This window comes from Hirundo rustica, chromosome 9, assembly GCF_015227805.2.
Source record: "Hirundo rustica isolate bHirRus1 chromosome 9, bHirRus1.pri.v3, whole genome shotgun sequence".
In the NCBI taxonomy this organism is placed as follows: Eukaryota; Metazoa; Chordata; class Aves; order Passeriformes; family Hirundinidae; genus Hirundo; species Hirundo rustica.
In genome coordinates, this window is record NC_053458.1 from 29,926,416 (window position 1) to 29,943,882 (window position 17,467).

The 17,467-nt window shown below is 48.2% G+C and overlaps 1 protein-coding gene across 1 annotated transcript in view; it reads left to right on the forward strand.

Moving 5' to 3' along the window:
- Nucleotides 1–14,796, forward strand: part of ABL2 (ABL proto-oncogene 2, non-receptor tyrosine kinase) — a 42,188-nt gene extending 27,392 nt beyond the window's left edge. The window contains exons 2-11 of the mRNA XM_040072539.1: nt 2,908–3,078; nt 3,695–3,990; nt 4,542–4,814; nt 5,535–5,619; nt 7,260–7,437; nt 8,014–8,198; nt 8,476–8,628; nt 9,466–9,555; nt 10,755–10,928; nt 11,491–14,796. Coding sequence (XP_039928473.1) covers nt 2,908–3,078; nt 3,695–3,990; nt 4,542–4,814; nt 5,535–5,619; nt 7,260–7,437; nt 8,014–8,198; nt 8,476–8,628; nt 9,466–9,555; nt 10,755–10,928; nt 11,491–13,187 — 3,302 coding nt within the window. The 3' untranslated portion in view covers nt 13,188–14,796. The remainder of the gene's footprint in view (nt 1–2,907; nt 3,079–3,694; nt 3,991–4,541; nt 4,815–5,534; nt 5,620–7,259; nt 7,438–8,013; nt 8,199–8,475; nt 8,629–9,465; nt 9,556–10,754; nt 10,929–11,490) is intronic.
- The last annotated feature ends 2,671 nt before the right edge of the window (nt 14,797–17,467 follow it).

A 17,467-nucleotide genomic window follows, 5' to 3' on the forward strand; every position in this document is an offset into this window, starting at 1 on the left:
TTTCCTGACTTTTGGTGTGGACAGAGCTGGCAGGCTATTCAGCTGGAGGGGCACCACTGGTGACATGCTTTGGTTATCTCTGTGATGATCATATTTCACTTCTTTGATGGATGCTGTAGATCCCACACTCTATGGAACAGCGTGGGCTGTTATGGAATTACAACCTGCAAGAAATACTTTTGTATCCTGGTAAAAAGCCCTTTAGGTGTTGGGTAACCTTTACAGTTATTTAAACATTCAAGTCACTTTAACATGAAAGTGAAGGAAGTTAGTGAGACGTGAACTCTGAAAAGCATTCGATTTTTAGGCAATGTGACTTTTAGGTAAGCAGTGTAGCTAAGTGATTGAAGCTTCTCATCAAACATTAACTTCTGCTGGCTTTTTTTGTACATCAGGTGAGCGTTAAGAACATGTGCCAGCCTCCCAGGCATTCCCAAGAAAATGGTCGGAGTCCCATATCTGCTTTGACTCCCTGCTGCCAGTCCAGCACACGTTTGAGGTGGGCAGAACTCTTGGTGCTGAACAGGCCATATTTCTGCTGGCTTTGCCTCGCCTGCAGTGGGCTCAGCCGGGCACAGGGCTTGCTGCAGCAGCTCTGGAGCTGGGCTGGCTCTGGGCTGCTTCAGGCTATCCATGGGGACATGGATAAACACTCAGCTTCATGCTGTCTGTGGAGCAGGGCTTGGGTGCTCAGTGTGTGAGCTTTTCTGGCTGGAGAAAGAAACTTAAAGGATGCTTTGACTTAGAATAAATGCTATGTTTTTGTTTAAAGCCTTTCACTGGTTGGCAGATACCTGATTAAAAGTAAGAAGGTAATTAACACCGTTAAGGCATTTTGGAGCTGAAAGGTTGGGTATTTTTTGGAAACTGTCTACTTGTGTGTTTGCTTTCTAGCAGAGATGTATAAGCCAGGGTTCTCATACAGCACATTTGACTTTGCTTAAAGCATTGATAACACTCATAACACAAGTCACTCTAGGAGCATGGAGAATGTATTATTTAATGAAATATGTATTTTTACTCCATAAAGAGAACTGGATTTAGGAACCAGTGTTCTTTCATGGAGTTTAGTATGCACACATCCAGCCCCAAGAAAATACAGTGGGATGTTGGCAGCTTGCTGTAACGTAGGTGGCTGAGCACTGGGATTTCTTATTTTCCATGATAGCATCCAGTCTGATGGATTAGTATTTTGTAAAACTAATTGCAGTTGAAAGTTAGGAATAAGAAGTGTATGTAAATATTGCATCTACAGGCAATGCAATCAAGGAACTGACATTTTGGTGCATTAGTCTGTAGTCTCTTCTTTTTGTGCTAGGAGAACCTTGACAGAAGGCTACTTTTAGGTTATTAAGTAATTGCAAGATGAACAGGTTATGCAAGCAGTAGAACTCTGAATAATTACCAGAAATGCAGTCAAAGGCCATTTAGCTACGTTTAAAATGGAAACAGAACAAACCTCAACCACTTACTTCCTCATATACCTACAATACAGTTTAAAAATTACGTTATAGGCTGGAAATCCCCCTCAGTCCTCCTTTTCCAGGCTTGAGCTCTGTCCTGTGACACAGATTTGGTGTATTACTGTGCCTGTTACATGGCACGGGCTTCTTCCTGTTTTGTGTCTCACTGACTTCCCAGTTTTCCTGTTCTGTGCTGCATTTGAGCTCTTTGTTGATTTTTCAAGTGCCTTACAGACCAGCCCTTGCTGGTCCATGAGTGTAATCTCAGGACCCTGTGGGGAAGGGGGTAGGTGTAGCCACACGCACATTTTCTGGCAGTGTCTGCTTAAAAACATCCCAAGCCTGACTTCTCAGCCCCTCAGAAAGGGGCCAAACCAATGGCTGTAAAGCAAAGAAAGCTTCAGATTTTTTTAGAGAGAACTTTTTATGTTTAGTGCATTTAATGAAATACCTTTGCAGTATACATTTCTCTAAGTTAGTTCAACTAGAGAATTCAGAAATAGATATTGGGACTTACATCTGTGCCGTCAGAGAGGAAGTATGTAACTTTACACCTTCATATGCTTTTGTTCCCTTGGGCAGCCGCCATGGATGAAACCACACCATCGCCACTTGTCTTGATATTGAAATTTACTCTGCTATGTGTTCCTGGAAAACCTCTCCATGAGTTAGAAAGCCAGTGCTGGTCTTGACATAGCACCAGCATGAAGCGTTCACAGTTTTGCTTCTTACTACAGTTCTTCCTAAACCCTTATGGATTTAGATTGGTTTCGATCATCGCAAGAACTGTAGGGACTTTTTTCTTTTGTTGCTAAAACAACTGATTCCTCCCCCCACTCCCTTGTAGTGACAAGTTTGCATTAGTTGTCCATTGAAACAGCAAACCAGAAATGCTGCTGCTAAATACCCAGCATCACCTGTCATCATTCTGTCCCTGTTCCTGTCAGTTTTCCACCTCTGTTTACACAGACTTGAGATGTATTTCGAATCACTGTCACTGCTGTTAATATTGAACCAGTTACTATCCCAACCTATACATCTCATTTGTGTCATAGTTCAGTCTTACCTGTATTTGTAATGTTGGTTTCAGATCCAGGCTACGTCCACCACAGAAACAATAAGGGCAAAACATTTTGTGATTGAAAGGTTTCCTTCACTACTTCATCTAATTTTGAAAAGTGCTTTTAATTGTGCACCCATTTTTAATCTACAAATGCTTAAATAATTGTAATATAGGTGTAGATAAATAAAAGTATATATAATATAATCAATATTAAATAGAAATTTTATATACATAGCTTGCTACTTGGCTTATAGCAATTAAATCACCTTCCCCAGGAGTTGGAGTCGATGATCCTTGTGGGTCCCTTCCAACTCCGGCTCTTCCCTGCTTCCCTAATTAGCATTGTACACAAAGTGATTGTCTCTGCTGTCCTCTCCTCAGAGGCCCTGCACCGCCCCTACGGTTGCGACGTTGAGCCCCAGGCACTGAACGAAGCCATCAGATGGAGCTCCAAGGAGAACCTGCTTGGAGCCACTGAGAGCGATCCCAATCTCTTTGTTGCACTTTACGATTTTGTAGCAAGTGGTGACAACACACTCAGCATCACCAAAGGTGAGACTGGGAGCGCAGAGCAGCTGTGGGCTGGGAAACTTAGCAGCAGAAAGCAGGACATGGAATCCTTGCGTGGACAGAATGGGAGCAGTGCACTTAGGGAATGGGAATACTGCCCTTAGAGAAGGTGGTTCCCTCCAGTGATGGTGGGAAGCAGACAGTCCGTCCCTCGTGGTGCTGGAGGGACACCTGCTGGGCAGTTCTGCTGGGACAGGCACAGTCCAGCCCACTCCTGTGCCAGGCTCCCCACATCACTGGCCCTGGGCCAGAGGGAAGTGGGTACATCATAGATGGTAACAGAACTCGGGGGCAGAGTCAAGAATTAAGCTTGCACAGACACTTTTTGATTCTGGTCAGTACATGTGTCAGAACTGTTAAATCATATGTCATTTGAAGCTTCAAGGAAACTAACATTGCTGTACTAAATCACTGAACGGTATCCTAGGTATTCTGTTTGAGCCTTTGCTTGATAAATACTTTGTATGTAGCAGTTTAATTATAAGATGATTTTTATTGTCAAGCTACAAACCCAGGCTCAACTGAAGCTGAGTTTCTCCCTCAAGGAGACGCAACAGCTTGCACTGTGCTTATTTTGCTTTTTTCTTTCTGGTGACAGGTGAGAAGTTGCGAGTCCTGGGTTACAACCAGAATGGTGAATGGAGCGAGGTACGTTCGAAGAACGGGCAGGGCTGGGTACCAAGCAACTACATCACTCCAGTGAACAGCCTGGAGAAGCACTCCTGGTACCACGGGCCGGTGTCCCGCAGCGCAGCAGAGTATCTGCTGAGCAGCCTCATCAATGGCAGCTTCCTGGTCCGGGAAAGCGAGAGCAGCCCAGGGCAGTTGTCCATCTCGCTCAGGTACGAAGGACGTGTTTACCACTACAGGATCAACACCACCTCGGATGGGAAGGTAAGGACAATGCTGTGGGGAGAGGACAGGAAGGTATTAATTTAGAGGTGGTGCAGGATCTCAAGTTGCAGATCCAGCATTATTATAAAAGAACACGTGTGCCAAGGGTTTGGTGGTAACTCCCCAAAGAGCACTTTGGAAGAAGTGCAGACAGTTCTTGTCTGGGCTGAAAGTAGCTGGGTAGCAAGGCAACTGTGGCTGGAGGTGGTGACAGCCTTCCACTGATCCCCTTAAAAGCAGCAGAGCTTTGGTAAGTAGGCATTTTTAACCAAGGTCAAGTAGTGGCACGTTGTGTTGAGAGACCTAAGAATTCCAGTTTCTGTTCCTGTGAAGCACAAGGCAGGAGACAGTGATGGCTTATATGTAGTTGCCTTCTGCAGGTAAAAATCCCACAGATTAATAGTTCTTTGCCCAACAAGAAGAGAACAAATATTCCAAAATCCCAATTTTCTGATTTTTAAAACCATTGGAATGTTTGTACCTGTTTTCCAACGTTACTGGAAACTTCCAGCTGCCTTCATTTAAGCAGATTCCTGTTTCTGGCTTAACAGGTCTATGTGACAGCAGAAAGCCGTTTCAGCACCCTGGCAGAGCTCGTGCACCATCACTCGACGGTGGCAGACGGCCTGGTGACAACTCTGCACTACCCAGCACCCAAGTGCAATAAGCCCACCGTGTATGGAGTGTCCCCCATCCATGACAAGTGGGAGATGGAGCGCACCGACATCACCATGAAGCACAAGCTCGGGGGAGGGCAGTATGGAGAGGTCTACGTGGGCGTCTGGAAGAAATACAATCTCACAGTGGCTGTGAAAACGTTAAAGGTAAGTTTTCAGATTTCAGGCACTGGTTGTTTGGTGACCATTTATGACATGAGTAAGGAAATTGTAATGTTCTCGGCTACACGTCGTGATACGAACGTCAGAAAATAGAGTGTGCTGATCTGCATAAAATCTGTGCTTGAGAGTAGCTTTGCAGTCCAGAGTGACCCTATCAAACTTACACCAGTGCACGTGGCTTAGAAACAAATTGGAATTTTGGCCCAGCAGGAGCTGCATGTCCAAGTGCAGACCAGTAGAAATACCTCTCTTCCTGCAGAGGAGCTGTGGAGGCTTTAAGAAATCAAAGGAAATACCTTCTATAAGCTGTCCTGCACTCCTGAAAAAATTCAGCTTCTCCATTTCTCTTCCTTTTCAAAACCTTGTGTTCATTTCAGCATTAATAACTGCAATTCTAAGTGCCCCCTGAGTAACTTAATTCTTATAGCTGTACAGGGGAACTAAATCAGTGATCCTGAGAGTCTTCCTCTCACCAGGCACAACAGCTACCAAATGAGCAAGCCTGGCCCTGGCAGGGTACTGCAGGTCAGTCTGCAGCACAGCCAGGCAGCTCTTCAGAGCTGTTACAGTTTGCTTTGGTAAAAGCCAAACCAGCAGAATGGAGACAAAGATGCCATCATTTATATTCAACTAGGATGTGTGGTGTTAACCAGACCTTGCTCATGAAGATAAATGTTCCCTTCTTTTGCCTCTCTGTCTATCTAGGAAGATACCATGGAAGTGGAAGAGTTCTTGAAGGAAGCTGCTGTGATGAAGGAGATCAAGCACCCAAATCTAGTGCAGTTGTTAGGTCAGTGAAATGCCTTGCTCTTTGTGTTCTTACTTGGTCTTCATTTTGGCAGAAACTTGCCTGGTTTAAATGCAGTGACAGCTTTTCTGTATTTATATAACTTTACGAATCAGGTCAGGTTATGGGGTGGTATTTTTGACAGCTTTATGTAATATTGGAGCTAAGAGACACTAATTTTAAATAAAACATCAAATAGTCACTTACATTAGTAGGCAACTTTGCTGTTGAGGCAGGACTGTTACATAAAAGTTTGCAATATCATCCTCCTGCTGGTTTGTGTCCTTGGCCTTAAACACGCTCCAGGGTTCAGTGATCAGGTTCAGTTCCCTTCTCTGCTCTGTTAAATCAGATTTACAGAATCATCTTCCATGAGTTATTTTTCTGAGCGAACGGGAAAAAATTGTAAGAAAATTCAAAGCGAAAGGAAAAATTCTGTTGGAAGCACAACAAATAACATTCTCCATACTCAAATCAGAGACATTTACAGAAAAGGCTGCATTAAAGAGATCAAGTGAGTCCATAATTAGGTGGAAGACACCAGATTGCTGCTGCTGTGAGGCACTCTGTGTATCACCAAATAAGTACATGAGGTCAAACAGCTCAGGACTGGAAAAAGTCCATAGGCTTTACATCTTGGCTCTGCCCTGTTGTCTCACTGGCAGATGCATGATATGATGATCATTATGAAATACTTTGCATAGCTGTTAAATCTACATGCACAAAGATTCTTAAGGAGACACCCTAAACCTTTACTAGTGTTTAACTGCCTCTGGATTTCTGGCCCTTTCAGAAGCAGAGCTGTCAAGCCAAGCCTAGGATGAAAGGAGAAATGTGAAGAATGTGAAGGATTTTACTAATGGCAACTGTTCTGTACCCATCTTAAAAAAAGGGCACAGATGAAGTGTGTGCCAGCCCTGTCTGGCTCCAGGAGCAGCGACTCAGAGATTTGTCATCAGAGAGCTGCATTTTTGCTCTTTCTGATGCACAGTGCAGTTGTGCTTTACTCCTGAATGTGTAAAGAGCTGCAGGGGGGGATCCCAGAGCTGTGACAAGGGTATCCTGTTGCTCTCCTCCTCCGCCCTTGCATGCTTTGTACAGTGACTGTAGCAAGGAGTCATCCCAGGAATGTGTGAGAGTGCTGCTCTAGGAGCAGGTCCCACCGTGCCGATTCCTCACCCAGCACATGGGAGTGCCTCACATTACTCTGCAGTGACATTTCAGTCTGGAAGTCTTGCCAGCTGACAGGTACCTGCTTCCAGTTGGCCACTCTTCGGCTTTATGAAGGCAGAGAGGGGAAGGAAAGCAAATTTGTGCGTTCAAAATTCTCCTTCTTCATTCTGTAACCTTTCAAAGAACAGAACAACTGCTTCATGTTTATCATATAGGAATGGTGGTGCTTCCATAGATGTGTTCCTCTCTATCCATAAAGTGGATGGAGAGGAAAACAGACAGAAGCCCTGAGTTTTAAGGTGAGCTGCACTGACCTGGGTCTTGTCCATGGAAGTCTTCACTTTCCCAGAGAAACATTCAGCAGTACAAAATGCAATAAATGGGATTTAATTTAAAATGCAACAATATGCAGTAAATCAGTGGTGAGAAAGGACAGCTTTGTTCACGTGCTGCCTGCTCCTCCCTGGCAGGTGTGTGCACCCTGGAGCCCCCCTTTTACATCGTGACGGAGTACATGCCCTACGGGAACCTGCTGGACTACCTCCGGGAGTGCAACCGCGAGGAGGTCAGTGCTGTTGTGCTGCTCTACATGGCCACCCAGATCTCCTCTGCCATGGAGTACCTGGAGAAGAAGAACTTCATCCACAGGTGGGTGAACTCCTGTTCAGCTGGTACAGGTTCAGATTGCAATGGTAAACAGAATGATGGGCCAGGAATTCCAGCTTTTGGGGAGGTTTCTTCCACAGCTGGGGTTCCCACTGGCTGTGTTGGCTTCAGTACTGTCTTGCAATACCTTCTCCTCAGGACTTTGGCGGCAATCTTGTTCCCAATCCCTGGCAACACACCTGTATCCCCTGTGTGCATACACCAAAGTGTATCCACCCAAAGTCCTGTTTAAATGCAGATAAAGCCATGCCATAAAGCTGTTACCACTGTGTGACGAGCTCTGATCCCATCCTATCCTCAGGAAACATAAACTTGGCACCGTAACAGCCATCATTACTAAAAACTTAATAGAATTGAAAGAATTAATACTAATCCTGATCTACCTCATTGCTCCTAAGAATAAATCCACTCAGTTTCTGACACTGTTCAAGGCAAAGCTCACCTTGCCTCTGCCTGCTGTATACAGAGAGCATTTCCTGATCTAGGAGAGTGGAGCTCCAAAACTACCTTCAAAAGCCCTGCTGCTGCTGCAGTGGTGTCCTTTGTTCCTTTGTACAGGGACCTGGCAGCACGGAACTGCTTAGTTGGAGAAAACCACGTGGTGAAGGTGGCTGACTTTGGCTTGAGCCGACTCATGACTGGCGATACCTACACAGCCCATGCTGGGGCCAAGTTCCCAATCAAATGGACAGCTCCCGAGAGCCTGGCCTACAACACCTTTTCAATCAAATCAGATGTGTGGGGTAAGGAAACTCACCTCCAGCATCCTTTTCTTGTTCATTTTGCTTTTTTCTGCCAGCCCAGACAATAACTTGCTTTCTGGCCTGGGCAGAAGCCTTTGTGAAGACGGTCACACACCAGGCCAGAACCTCATGCATCAATAACATCTTTAGCATGTGATGTCTCCACCTAGACTGGCCTGAAATACCTGCAAGGAAACAATGCTGCCTCAAGCTGCAGTGAAGGCCATAGAGTAATGACAGACTTATGACCAGGAATTTTGTTTTCCTCCTTTTGCAGCCTTCGGGGTGCTGTTATGGGAAATCGCCACCTATGGGATGTCACCATACCCAGGCATTGACCTCTCTCAGGTGTATGATCTGCTGGAAAAGGGCTATCGAATGGAGCAACCAGAGGGCTGCCCTCCCAAGGTGTATGAGCTGATGAGGGCATGTGAGTATCTTCTTCCAGTTTTGGGGACAAAGCCCAGGAAGGTGGGAGGAATCTGGAATTAACAGCCTGTCTCTGGCAATACCTGATCCCCAGCATGTCAAAGTCAGGGTGGGCTTCAGTTAGGAAACAAAGAAGGTGGGGAATGATGAAGGATATTACTGCTTTAAAAAACTTAAAGAAGCTGACAAAAGCCCAAAAGCTGGGAATTCATGTGATCCTAATGCAAAACAAGCAGAATGCCGGTCATTTTCCAGACCCTTGGTGATACCATAGCAGACAGTGCTTCCAGAATATGTTCCTCTAGTGCAGGTTTCTAACTACAGAAATTACACTTTTCATCATGATACTCTTCTGTAACTTTCCAAGCTCCATCTAGCATCAAGGCACTGTCCTCCTCTTTCTCCCTCAGGGTGCCCACATCCTTCTTTTGGAAGGGTCTGCCTGAATTTCAATATTAAGGGCATGTGAGCAGGATGGTGCCTAGAGTTTTGCACACTCAGTTATCTGTGACTGGGCTAGATGTGTTCAGTCCAAGCACCCAGGGTAGCAAATATGGAATCGTTCTTTGCCAAAAGAAATCAGAAAGGGGGATAGGGAGATCTGAAAAACCTGTAGAATTGGCAGAGAGCTGGGATTTTTAGAATTGGATCATCTCAAGGTTTGTTTGTGAGGATACAGCAGGGTGACTGACTGCTGCCATGAATCAGTATCTGTGAATGAATCTAAAGCCTGTTTGCAGTAAGTCAGAGTCTGACTACTTTCTCTCTCCTTGGACAAAGGAAAAATTCATTTCCTTGTTTCAGGCACTGAGACTTACTGTGCTTTCTGGCATTGCAGGCTGGAAGTGGAACCCACCAGACCGACCTTCCTTTGCTGAGACCCACCAGGCTTTTGAAACCATGTTCCACGACTCGAGCATCTCAGAGGGTGAGAGCTGCTGTTGTTTTGTTCCTGAAACAGCACTGGATGTTTTCCCCACAGTGCTGTGTCTCATGGATGGGCCCCTAAGGCTCTTCTGCTGGCAGTGGGGTTGAAATGGAGCTCCATCCCTTATTCCTTTAGCTGTAATTGGGATAAATACATTTTCTTACTTGTTTCACAAATACTGAATAAACTTCAGGCACATTCCAGTGCAGGGAACAGTGTCATTTCATTTGAGCACTAAGATGCCAAAGAGCTGATTTAAAGAATATTGTCTCTATCAGAAGAAATCTCCTGTTCTTCAGGCTGAAGAGTGAAGAATAGTAAGTGATGGAGAGAGAGAAGGATGTATGCATATCACAGTCCCTTGCTGACTGCAGCAATTAGGTCATGAAATATTATTCTACCAGCCATCACTTTTAAAAAAGGGTGCTTTAATCTCTGGATTTTCTGCTTAGCTACTTCTAGGAGTAAATCTGTGCAGCTCTGGTTTGCAATATAATCTACCAGGAGGTAAATACTAGTGAGGAATGTGATACTATTCAGCAGACAAGCAGAAATGTCAGAGCATTCTGCTCAGCTTTTAAATTAAATATGCAACTGATCCATCAACTTCCCTACTACAGAGAAAACACACCAGATGGAGTTTTATCAGGGAGGATCTATAGCAGGCACATCCAGTGGACACACAAATGCCAAGCTGCGTGTGGCCAGGAGGTTGTGGGGTTTTTTCTGTTCTTGTTTTCTTTTTCTCTTTGTTGACATGCAATCTTCATTTCTTCATCTAGGGGGATGCAGTGGTTTGCCTCAAGAAAAGCAGCTTAGGTCCAGATCCAGGGAGGACACAAATTTGGGGGTACATCAGTAGGAAGGAGGCACCTTGATTAAAAATAGGCAAATGCATCCAGTGCTTCCTTTAGCTCTTGAGCAGCCTTTAATAGACCCCCTGTACAGATCCTACCACTGCTTTTTTCTTGGCTGAATTTATAAAGATGTAAATGAGTTTGAAATTGTTATGAAAAACATCTGACCCTGAATACCTATAGACTTGAACAAAGACTAAATCCATAAATTATGTATTTCTCAGTCATGGATCTCTTCCTGCCAGTCTGTGTTTGCAGTAAAGACCCTGGGTTTTTTTTGGTTTTTTTTTTTTTTTGCCTTTGCTGGTCTCTGTTTTGACTAATCCTTGTTTTTCTTTACAGAGGTAGCAGAGGAGCTTGGAAGAACAGCCTCATCCTCATCCATAGTTCCTTACCTGCCCCGCTTACCCATGCTTCCCTCCAAGACGAGAACGCTGAAGAAGCAGGCGGAGAACAAGGAGAACATTGAAGGAACACAGGACACCGTGGAGCACTCGGCGTCCAGCTCAGCACCAGGTATGGGCACAGTTGGAAGCAGTGAGGCCACGTGCTCTGGGTGTAAATTCCCAGAGAAACAAAGAACAACATGACATGGGCATGCTTTGTGCTGCTGCGTCAATTATTTACTAGCAAATAGAAAACACTCTAGTGTTTTCAATGTTCTTTTAGCAAATCCCGATTTGTTTTTCCTTTGAAATTCAGTTTTGCTGCTCTTTGTAAAATGACAGCTTCAAAACTGAAGTTAACAATGCAGCAAGAGATTTTCTCCTATACTTAGGATATTCGGAAAGGAGCAGCAAATTACAGGAAGGGAGCAATAAACTGAAAGAAAAGAACAGCTCTTTTCTAATCTTTCTCCAAAGTGGCCTTCTCAGTATAGACAACAGACAAGTCACACGCAGAATTGGAAAAAAGTAAATTAAAGAAAAAAATAAATTACAAGTGCTCGCTTCTTCCCTCACTCTATCTCTGCAGCACCTGAGCAGGTAAATACACAGGGCCTATAAAACCCAGTGCAGGACAGGGAGGTGGAAATGGAAATAGATTGCCCAGCTTGACACCCGTTTCTCCTGCCCAGGTTTCATCAGAAGCACACAGCCAGCAGGCGGGTCCCCAGCCCTGCCGCGCAAGCAGAGGGACAAATCCCCCAGCAGCCTCCTGGAGGATGCCAAGGAGACCACGTTCACCAGGGACAGGAAAGGGGGCTTCTTCAGCTCCTTCATGAAGAAGAGGAACGCTCCCACGCCTCCCAAGCGCAGCAGCTCCTTCCGGGAGATGGAGAACCAGCCCCATAAGAAATACGAGCTGACGGGTAACTTTTCCTCTGTTGCTTCCTTGCAGCACGTGGACGGGTTCTCCTTCGCTCCCGCGCAGCAGGACACGAGCCTGGCTCCCCCCAAGTGCTACGGAGGGGGCTTTGTGCAGAGGACCTTCTGCAGCGAGGAGGGCACTGGGCCCAGCAGTGCTGGGGCTGTGAGCACTGGCGGAGGGTGGTCGGGCATCACCGGCTTCTTTACGCCACGCTTGATTAAAAAGACGCTGGGTTTACGAGCAGGAAAGGCCACCGGCAACGAAGAAGCTTCAAAGCCTTTTCCAAGGTCAAACTCTACATCTTCCATGTCCTCAGGGCTTCCAGAGCAGGATAGGATGGCAATGACCCTTCCCAGAAATTCCCAGAGGTCAAAAATTCAGCTGGAACGGACCGTGTCCACCTCCTCCCAGCCCGATGAGAGCACAGGGAGGGCCAGTGACCTGATTCCCAAAAGGTTTGAAGAAGGCCCTGCTTTGACCAGAGAGAGACCAAAAGCAAAACTCTTGCCAAGGGGTGCCACAGCACTCCCTTTCCGAACTCCCTCCGCATCGGAAGAAAAGGAGGGTCCGGGGCTAGCGGCAGCTCCTAAGGGCAAAGAAAAGAACAGCGGCTCGCGGCAAGGGGCCCTTGAGGATGGCGAGAGGCCGGGGTGGTCATCTCCGGTAAAGGCTGCAGCAATACTTCCAACCACTCACAACCACAAAGTGCCAGTCCTAATCTCACCCACTCTAAAACACACTCCAGCAGACGTGCAGCTCATTGGCACAGACTCTCAGGGTAATAAATTTAAGCTCTTATCTGAGCATCAGGTCACTTCTTCCGGCGACAGGGACCGGCCCAGACGGGTAAAACCAAAGTGTGCTCCACCTCCGCCACCGGTGATGCGGCTCCTCCAGCAGCCAGCTGCCTGCTCGGATGCAGCGGAAGAGCCGGGCAGCGTGGCGGGAGCGCAGCACGGACTGGAATCCAACGAGGGGAGTAAGAAGGCGGCGGCAGCGGCAGCACCCGTTGGTGGAAAATCTGGGAGGCCCGCGATGCCTCCGCCCCAAGTGCCTCTGTCATCGTCTTCCACCTCCCCAGCGAAAATGGCCAACGGCACGGCCGGCGCCAAGGTAGCGCTGAGAAAGACCAAACAGGCGGCCGAGAAAATCCCCGCAGACAAGATCAGCAAGGAGGCGCTGCTGGAGTGCGCGGATCTCCTCTCGAGCGCCATCGCCGAGCCCACGCCCAACAGCCAGCTGGTGGACACGGGGCACCAGCTGCTGGATTACTGCTCAGGCTACGTGGACTGCATCCCGCACACGCGCAACAAATTTGCCTTCCGGGAAGCCGTGAGCAAACTGGAACTCAGCCTGCAGGAGCTGCAGGTGTCCTCGACAGCTGCTGGCGTCCATGGGGCAAACCCCGTCCTTAATAACTTATTGTCATGTGTCCAAGAAATCAGCGACGTGGTGCAAAGGTAGCTACTGTCAATCTGGGTGAGAGAAACGCACGCGGGGAGGGCGGGACTGTTTTTCTGTACTGATGCTTTCAAAAGGAAAGACTGATACTTGAGTATGTGAAGTACCTCAGATCACTGAGTTCTCCTCACGTTTACAGGTTCATCTCAAAAAATTGGGGATGGAGACGGTAGATTAAAGCTGTAAGGGACAGAACATCAAGGATCTGTCCCTACCTAGTCAGGCTGATCTGCTTGGTATGGCAAGGGAAAGAAAGATCTTTCTCCTCCCCTGGAGAGGCAGGAGAACCGATGGCAGGTTCTCCCTCTGGGCAGGACGGCGGTGACAGCCGGAGTCCCGGGGTGGCTGCAGCTGCCTGGCTGCACAGATCCTGCCCTGGCTGCACTCACCTGTGCTTTGCTGTCCTGACAAAGCCAAGGAAAGGCGCTGGGGCTCTGCTGGCGCCAACGGCAGAGCAGCCGGAGCGGCGCCGGAGGGGAGTCATATGCAGCTGAGGGAAAGGTCTAATGCACTGACAGTGTTCAGAGCTGCTGGAGGTGGATGCACTGGTCTGGATGGCTTGATTTCCACAGCGCTGTTGCTGCTGTAATGAGAACTGCAAAATGAGTTAATATATGAAACTGTCCCTTTTCCCTCCTGTCCACCTCATCCGCCACGTTCTCATCGCCATTGGATTGGAAGCGTCAGGGATGCTGGGCAGACTTACCACTGGAATTCCCCCTTCCCACCACACAGCCTTCACTCAGCTGATACCTATTTCTAGTGGTCTAGCACAGCTTGATGGTCATTTTTGAGTAGTTTGGGGCTCTTGCACAACTTGCCGGTGTTGTTGTTGGGGTGGGTGGGCTCTTTGTTTTCTTAAGCTCTAGATTGTTTTTGTTACCAGGTTGACTCCCCAGTTCAGTTTGGTCACCGTGAGAACCCATGGTAGGTAAGGCAGAGCCTCTGCCCCTCTGGTTGTTCTCCACACTCCTTTAGCAGTCACAGCACAGCAGGGCCAGCTGGAGAACCAGAAAGTACAGCCCAGCCTGCCCACCACATGTCCTTTCTGCTGCAGGATTCCCTGGACCTGTCCCTAATCCTTCACACTGCCGGATTCCTGGGATTTGTTCTGGTGCTTACCTGTCTCACAGGCTTCCGGCTTCCCTGCATCCCAAGGTGATAAAGTACGGCAGCACACAGGAAACACCACAGGCATCTCCATGTTTTTATTCCCGCATTTTAAAGGCTGGACCAGAATCCCACCTGTGCACCCTGCCTGAGGCATGGCAACAAAAGCTGTGGCTCTACCTTGAAGGGCTCCCAGCGTGTCTCTGATGCCTTCTGACAACCCCAGAGTGAGAGCAGCTGAGCAGTTGGCATTATCATCCTTGGTCCTGGCGCTGTTTGCAGACTGCTGTGGCCCCCAAAAGCTGGTCTGTGCCTACTCACAGCTCCCCAAGGTGGAAGTGTACTGGCAAACAGGAAGAGCTCAGTTGCTGGTTTGTGAGAGGAAAGGAGACAGGCCTGGAACCTGGCTCCAGATAGACCTTACCTGCATACTGCTGCTCACTTCACACTGCTGGTGACAGAGGATCTCGCTTGCTTTGCACCTTTTTTTTTTTTTTTTTTTCCTAAAATTCTTTTAAAATTTGTTTTTCAATTGTGGCTGTGCTGCTTTTAGTCTGAGCATTTAGAGTGGAGCTGTGGCACAGGTGGGCACTCAGAAGATGGGCACTTCCATTTCTGTCTAGAAGGACATGTTGGTGCTTGGAAGCAGGCTGGGTTTCTCAGCAAGTGTCCCTGGTTTTTTTCCACAAAGCATAGCAAGACAGGCCTGGAAAAAAAAACTTTAGAAATGGGCTGGTGTCTGAGAATCCTCATTTCATTCCTGGTCTGAGCTAAGCAAAGTTGTTTCAGGGTGCATGGAGGCACAGCAGAGGAGCAGCATGTGAGGTACAAGGGACCAGTGAGCTGCTGTGGCCCAGGAAGTGAAGTGGTGTGGGGAGAGAGAACCAAGCAACCCCTTGTGCTGGCAAGTCCTGCTCCCCTGCAGCCCTTGGGCTGTCCCAAGGCTCTTCCACAGGCAGAGTACCAGCCCCTTATCTGCTAGACTTTACTGAGGGCTTTTGTGGTTTACCTTATCTCCTTCAGTCATCTTCATGGAAGGTGTGCATCCAAACTAACTGCCTTTGGAAAGGTGACCTGCAAAGGGAAGGTGGCTTGTGGCATTGCTTCACACGGCCTGTCAAATCAGAAGGATTGAGGAGGTAGGGGCAGAAGGGCAGGTCTTGCTTGCCCTGGCAGACCATCACATGGTTCCATCACTGTACTGCTGCTCAGCCTGGGACAAATGGGCTGGAACTCAAGGGGTTCCAGGGGAAAGGAATTTTAACCCGAACATCTTAAAGTTTAGCCCAATTCTGATGAGTATTTTGAAAGAAGCCCTTGTTTTGTTTTGTTTTTTTTTCCCTAAATGCCAGTCTTCCAGAGAAGCTACAGCAGAAGTGATAGAATAGGAATATGGAATTTCTAACTCCAAGAACTCCCCTCTTGCAGCCCTTTCTGAAGAAAGCAGCTGTGTCCCAATGAACACTGGCTATCCCCACTTCCTTTCAGATGCCCCATTTTCTCCTTGCCCCACAGCAGAGATGGGCAGTGGGACAGGGCAGCACCCAACTGCTTTTCCAGTCACAGAATGGCTGAGGTTGGAGGGACCTTTGGAGGTCACCTGTTCCAAACACTCTCCCCAAGCAGGGCCACCAAGAGTCACTTGTGAGGACCATGTCCAGACAGCTTTTGGGCATCTCCAAGCAGAGACTCTACAACCTCTCTGCCCAGCACAGGGGCTGGTTTAGTTCTGACCCCTCCCGTGGTACAAAACCAGAGGCCAGTGGAATTTGGGGATTCGTCTGTTGTCACTCTCATGAAAAGTGTTTTCTCTGCTCTTACCTATCATCTAACATCAGGCAGAGTGTGGCAGAGGTAGTGCTGACTTGACAGGGTTTTTTTTCCCCTAAACTGAAGGCTGCAGAATTGCTGGGACTTCTGCTGCCCTAGAGTGTTTTATTCCCAAACTGCAACGTTCCCCTGCCCTCTGGCAGGATAGCAAAAGGATGCTCTCCGGGAAAGCTGGCTCTGCTGTAAATGACCATCCAGTTGTTCTTCCTTCCACAGCTACTCCTAAAACATTTGCCATTCCCTCTCCCTTTAGCTAGGTCTGGTTTTCTCTTCAGCCTTAAATGTCTCCACTGTGGCCAATTCTCTGGTTTTGGCCAGCTGTGCAAAGGAACGTGTGGGTGCTGACGCCCCATTATTTGTCCCAGTGAAGAGCACTTCATGCTCCATGGTTTGGGGCAGGGGACAAGGCTAAATCCTGTTGTTTCTTCTCCTCAGCCTTGTCAGACAGCCGTGGGGGCACGGCTGGAGCTGGGCTCTCTCACTTGCACTGCCATGGGCCAGAATTTAAGGCAGTTGTCTTTGCCATGGGGATGGCACCCACAGGCCCAAGCACAAAGCACAGTGAGCTCAGGGGGGCACTTTCTCTTCCTACCACTGGGAATCAGCTGACTCACAGGTGCAATTCTCTCTTCTTCCTGCACTGTACACCCTTCTTAACCCCAAAGTGGTGCACTTGATTTAGTCATGTTCTTCATTAGTGTGGGCAGGGGTGAAGCTGAGCTGAGAGTCTGGGTCCTGGGACTGCACCAAGTTTAGCCAGTGGGAAAGGGGAGTTGATGGGAGCAGTGTTGCTGATGCAGAACACAGGGAGGGAGAGAGGAGGGTGTGCTTGTTCTCCTCAGGACATTTCTCCTGGGTGCCACTGGCCTTGTGTCCGTGAGACACAGACACAAGTGTCGACATCAGTCAGGGTGCTTTTGCAGGAGCTGTGGGGCACAGGGAACCAAACCCCACAGCGGAGCCAGAGCGGCCCCTCCCCAGCAGGCAGAGGTGTGGGGTGGGTTACACTGTGCGGCCACACAGCAATCCCATCCCCCGTGTCCCACCCCCTACCCGATCGGGCTTTTCCTCTGCGGCATCCAGAGCGGCTCCAGAGGATGGCTGGTGCTTACAAGGCCAGCAGGCTGCTGCCCTCTCGCCCACCACGCTCGGCTCAGCCCCGCGGCTCGGCAGGAGCTCAAAGGGGGAGACCTCGCAGGGCCCGGCCCGGCTCGGCTGGGCGCTGGGGGTGTGCTGCAGAGCCCCGGAGCGTAGGACAAAGCCCTCAGCCCGTTCTCTGGTGGCAGGGAACAGCAGGTTCAGCGCCACTGACCCGTTTCTCACAGCTCCACGAGAAGCAATGT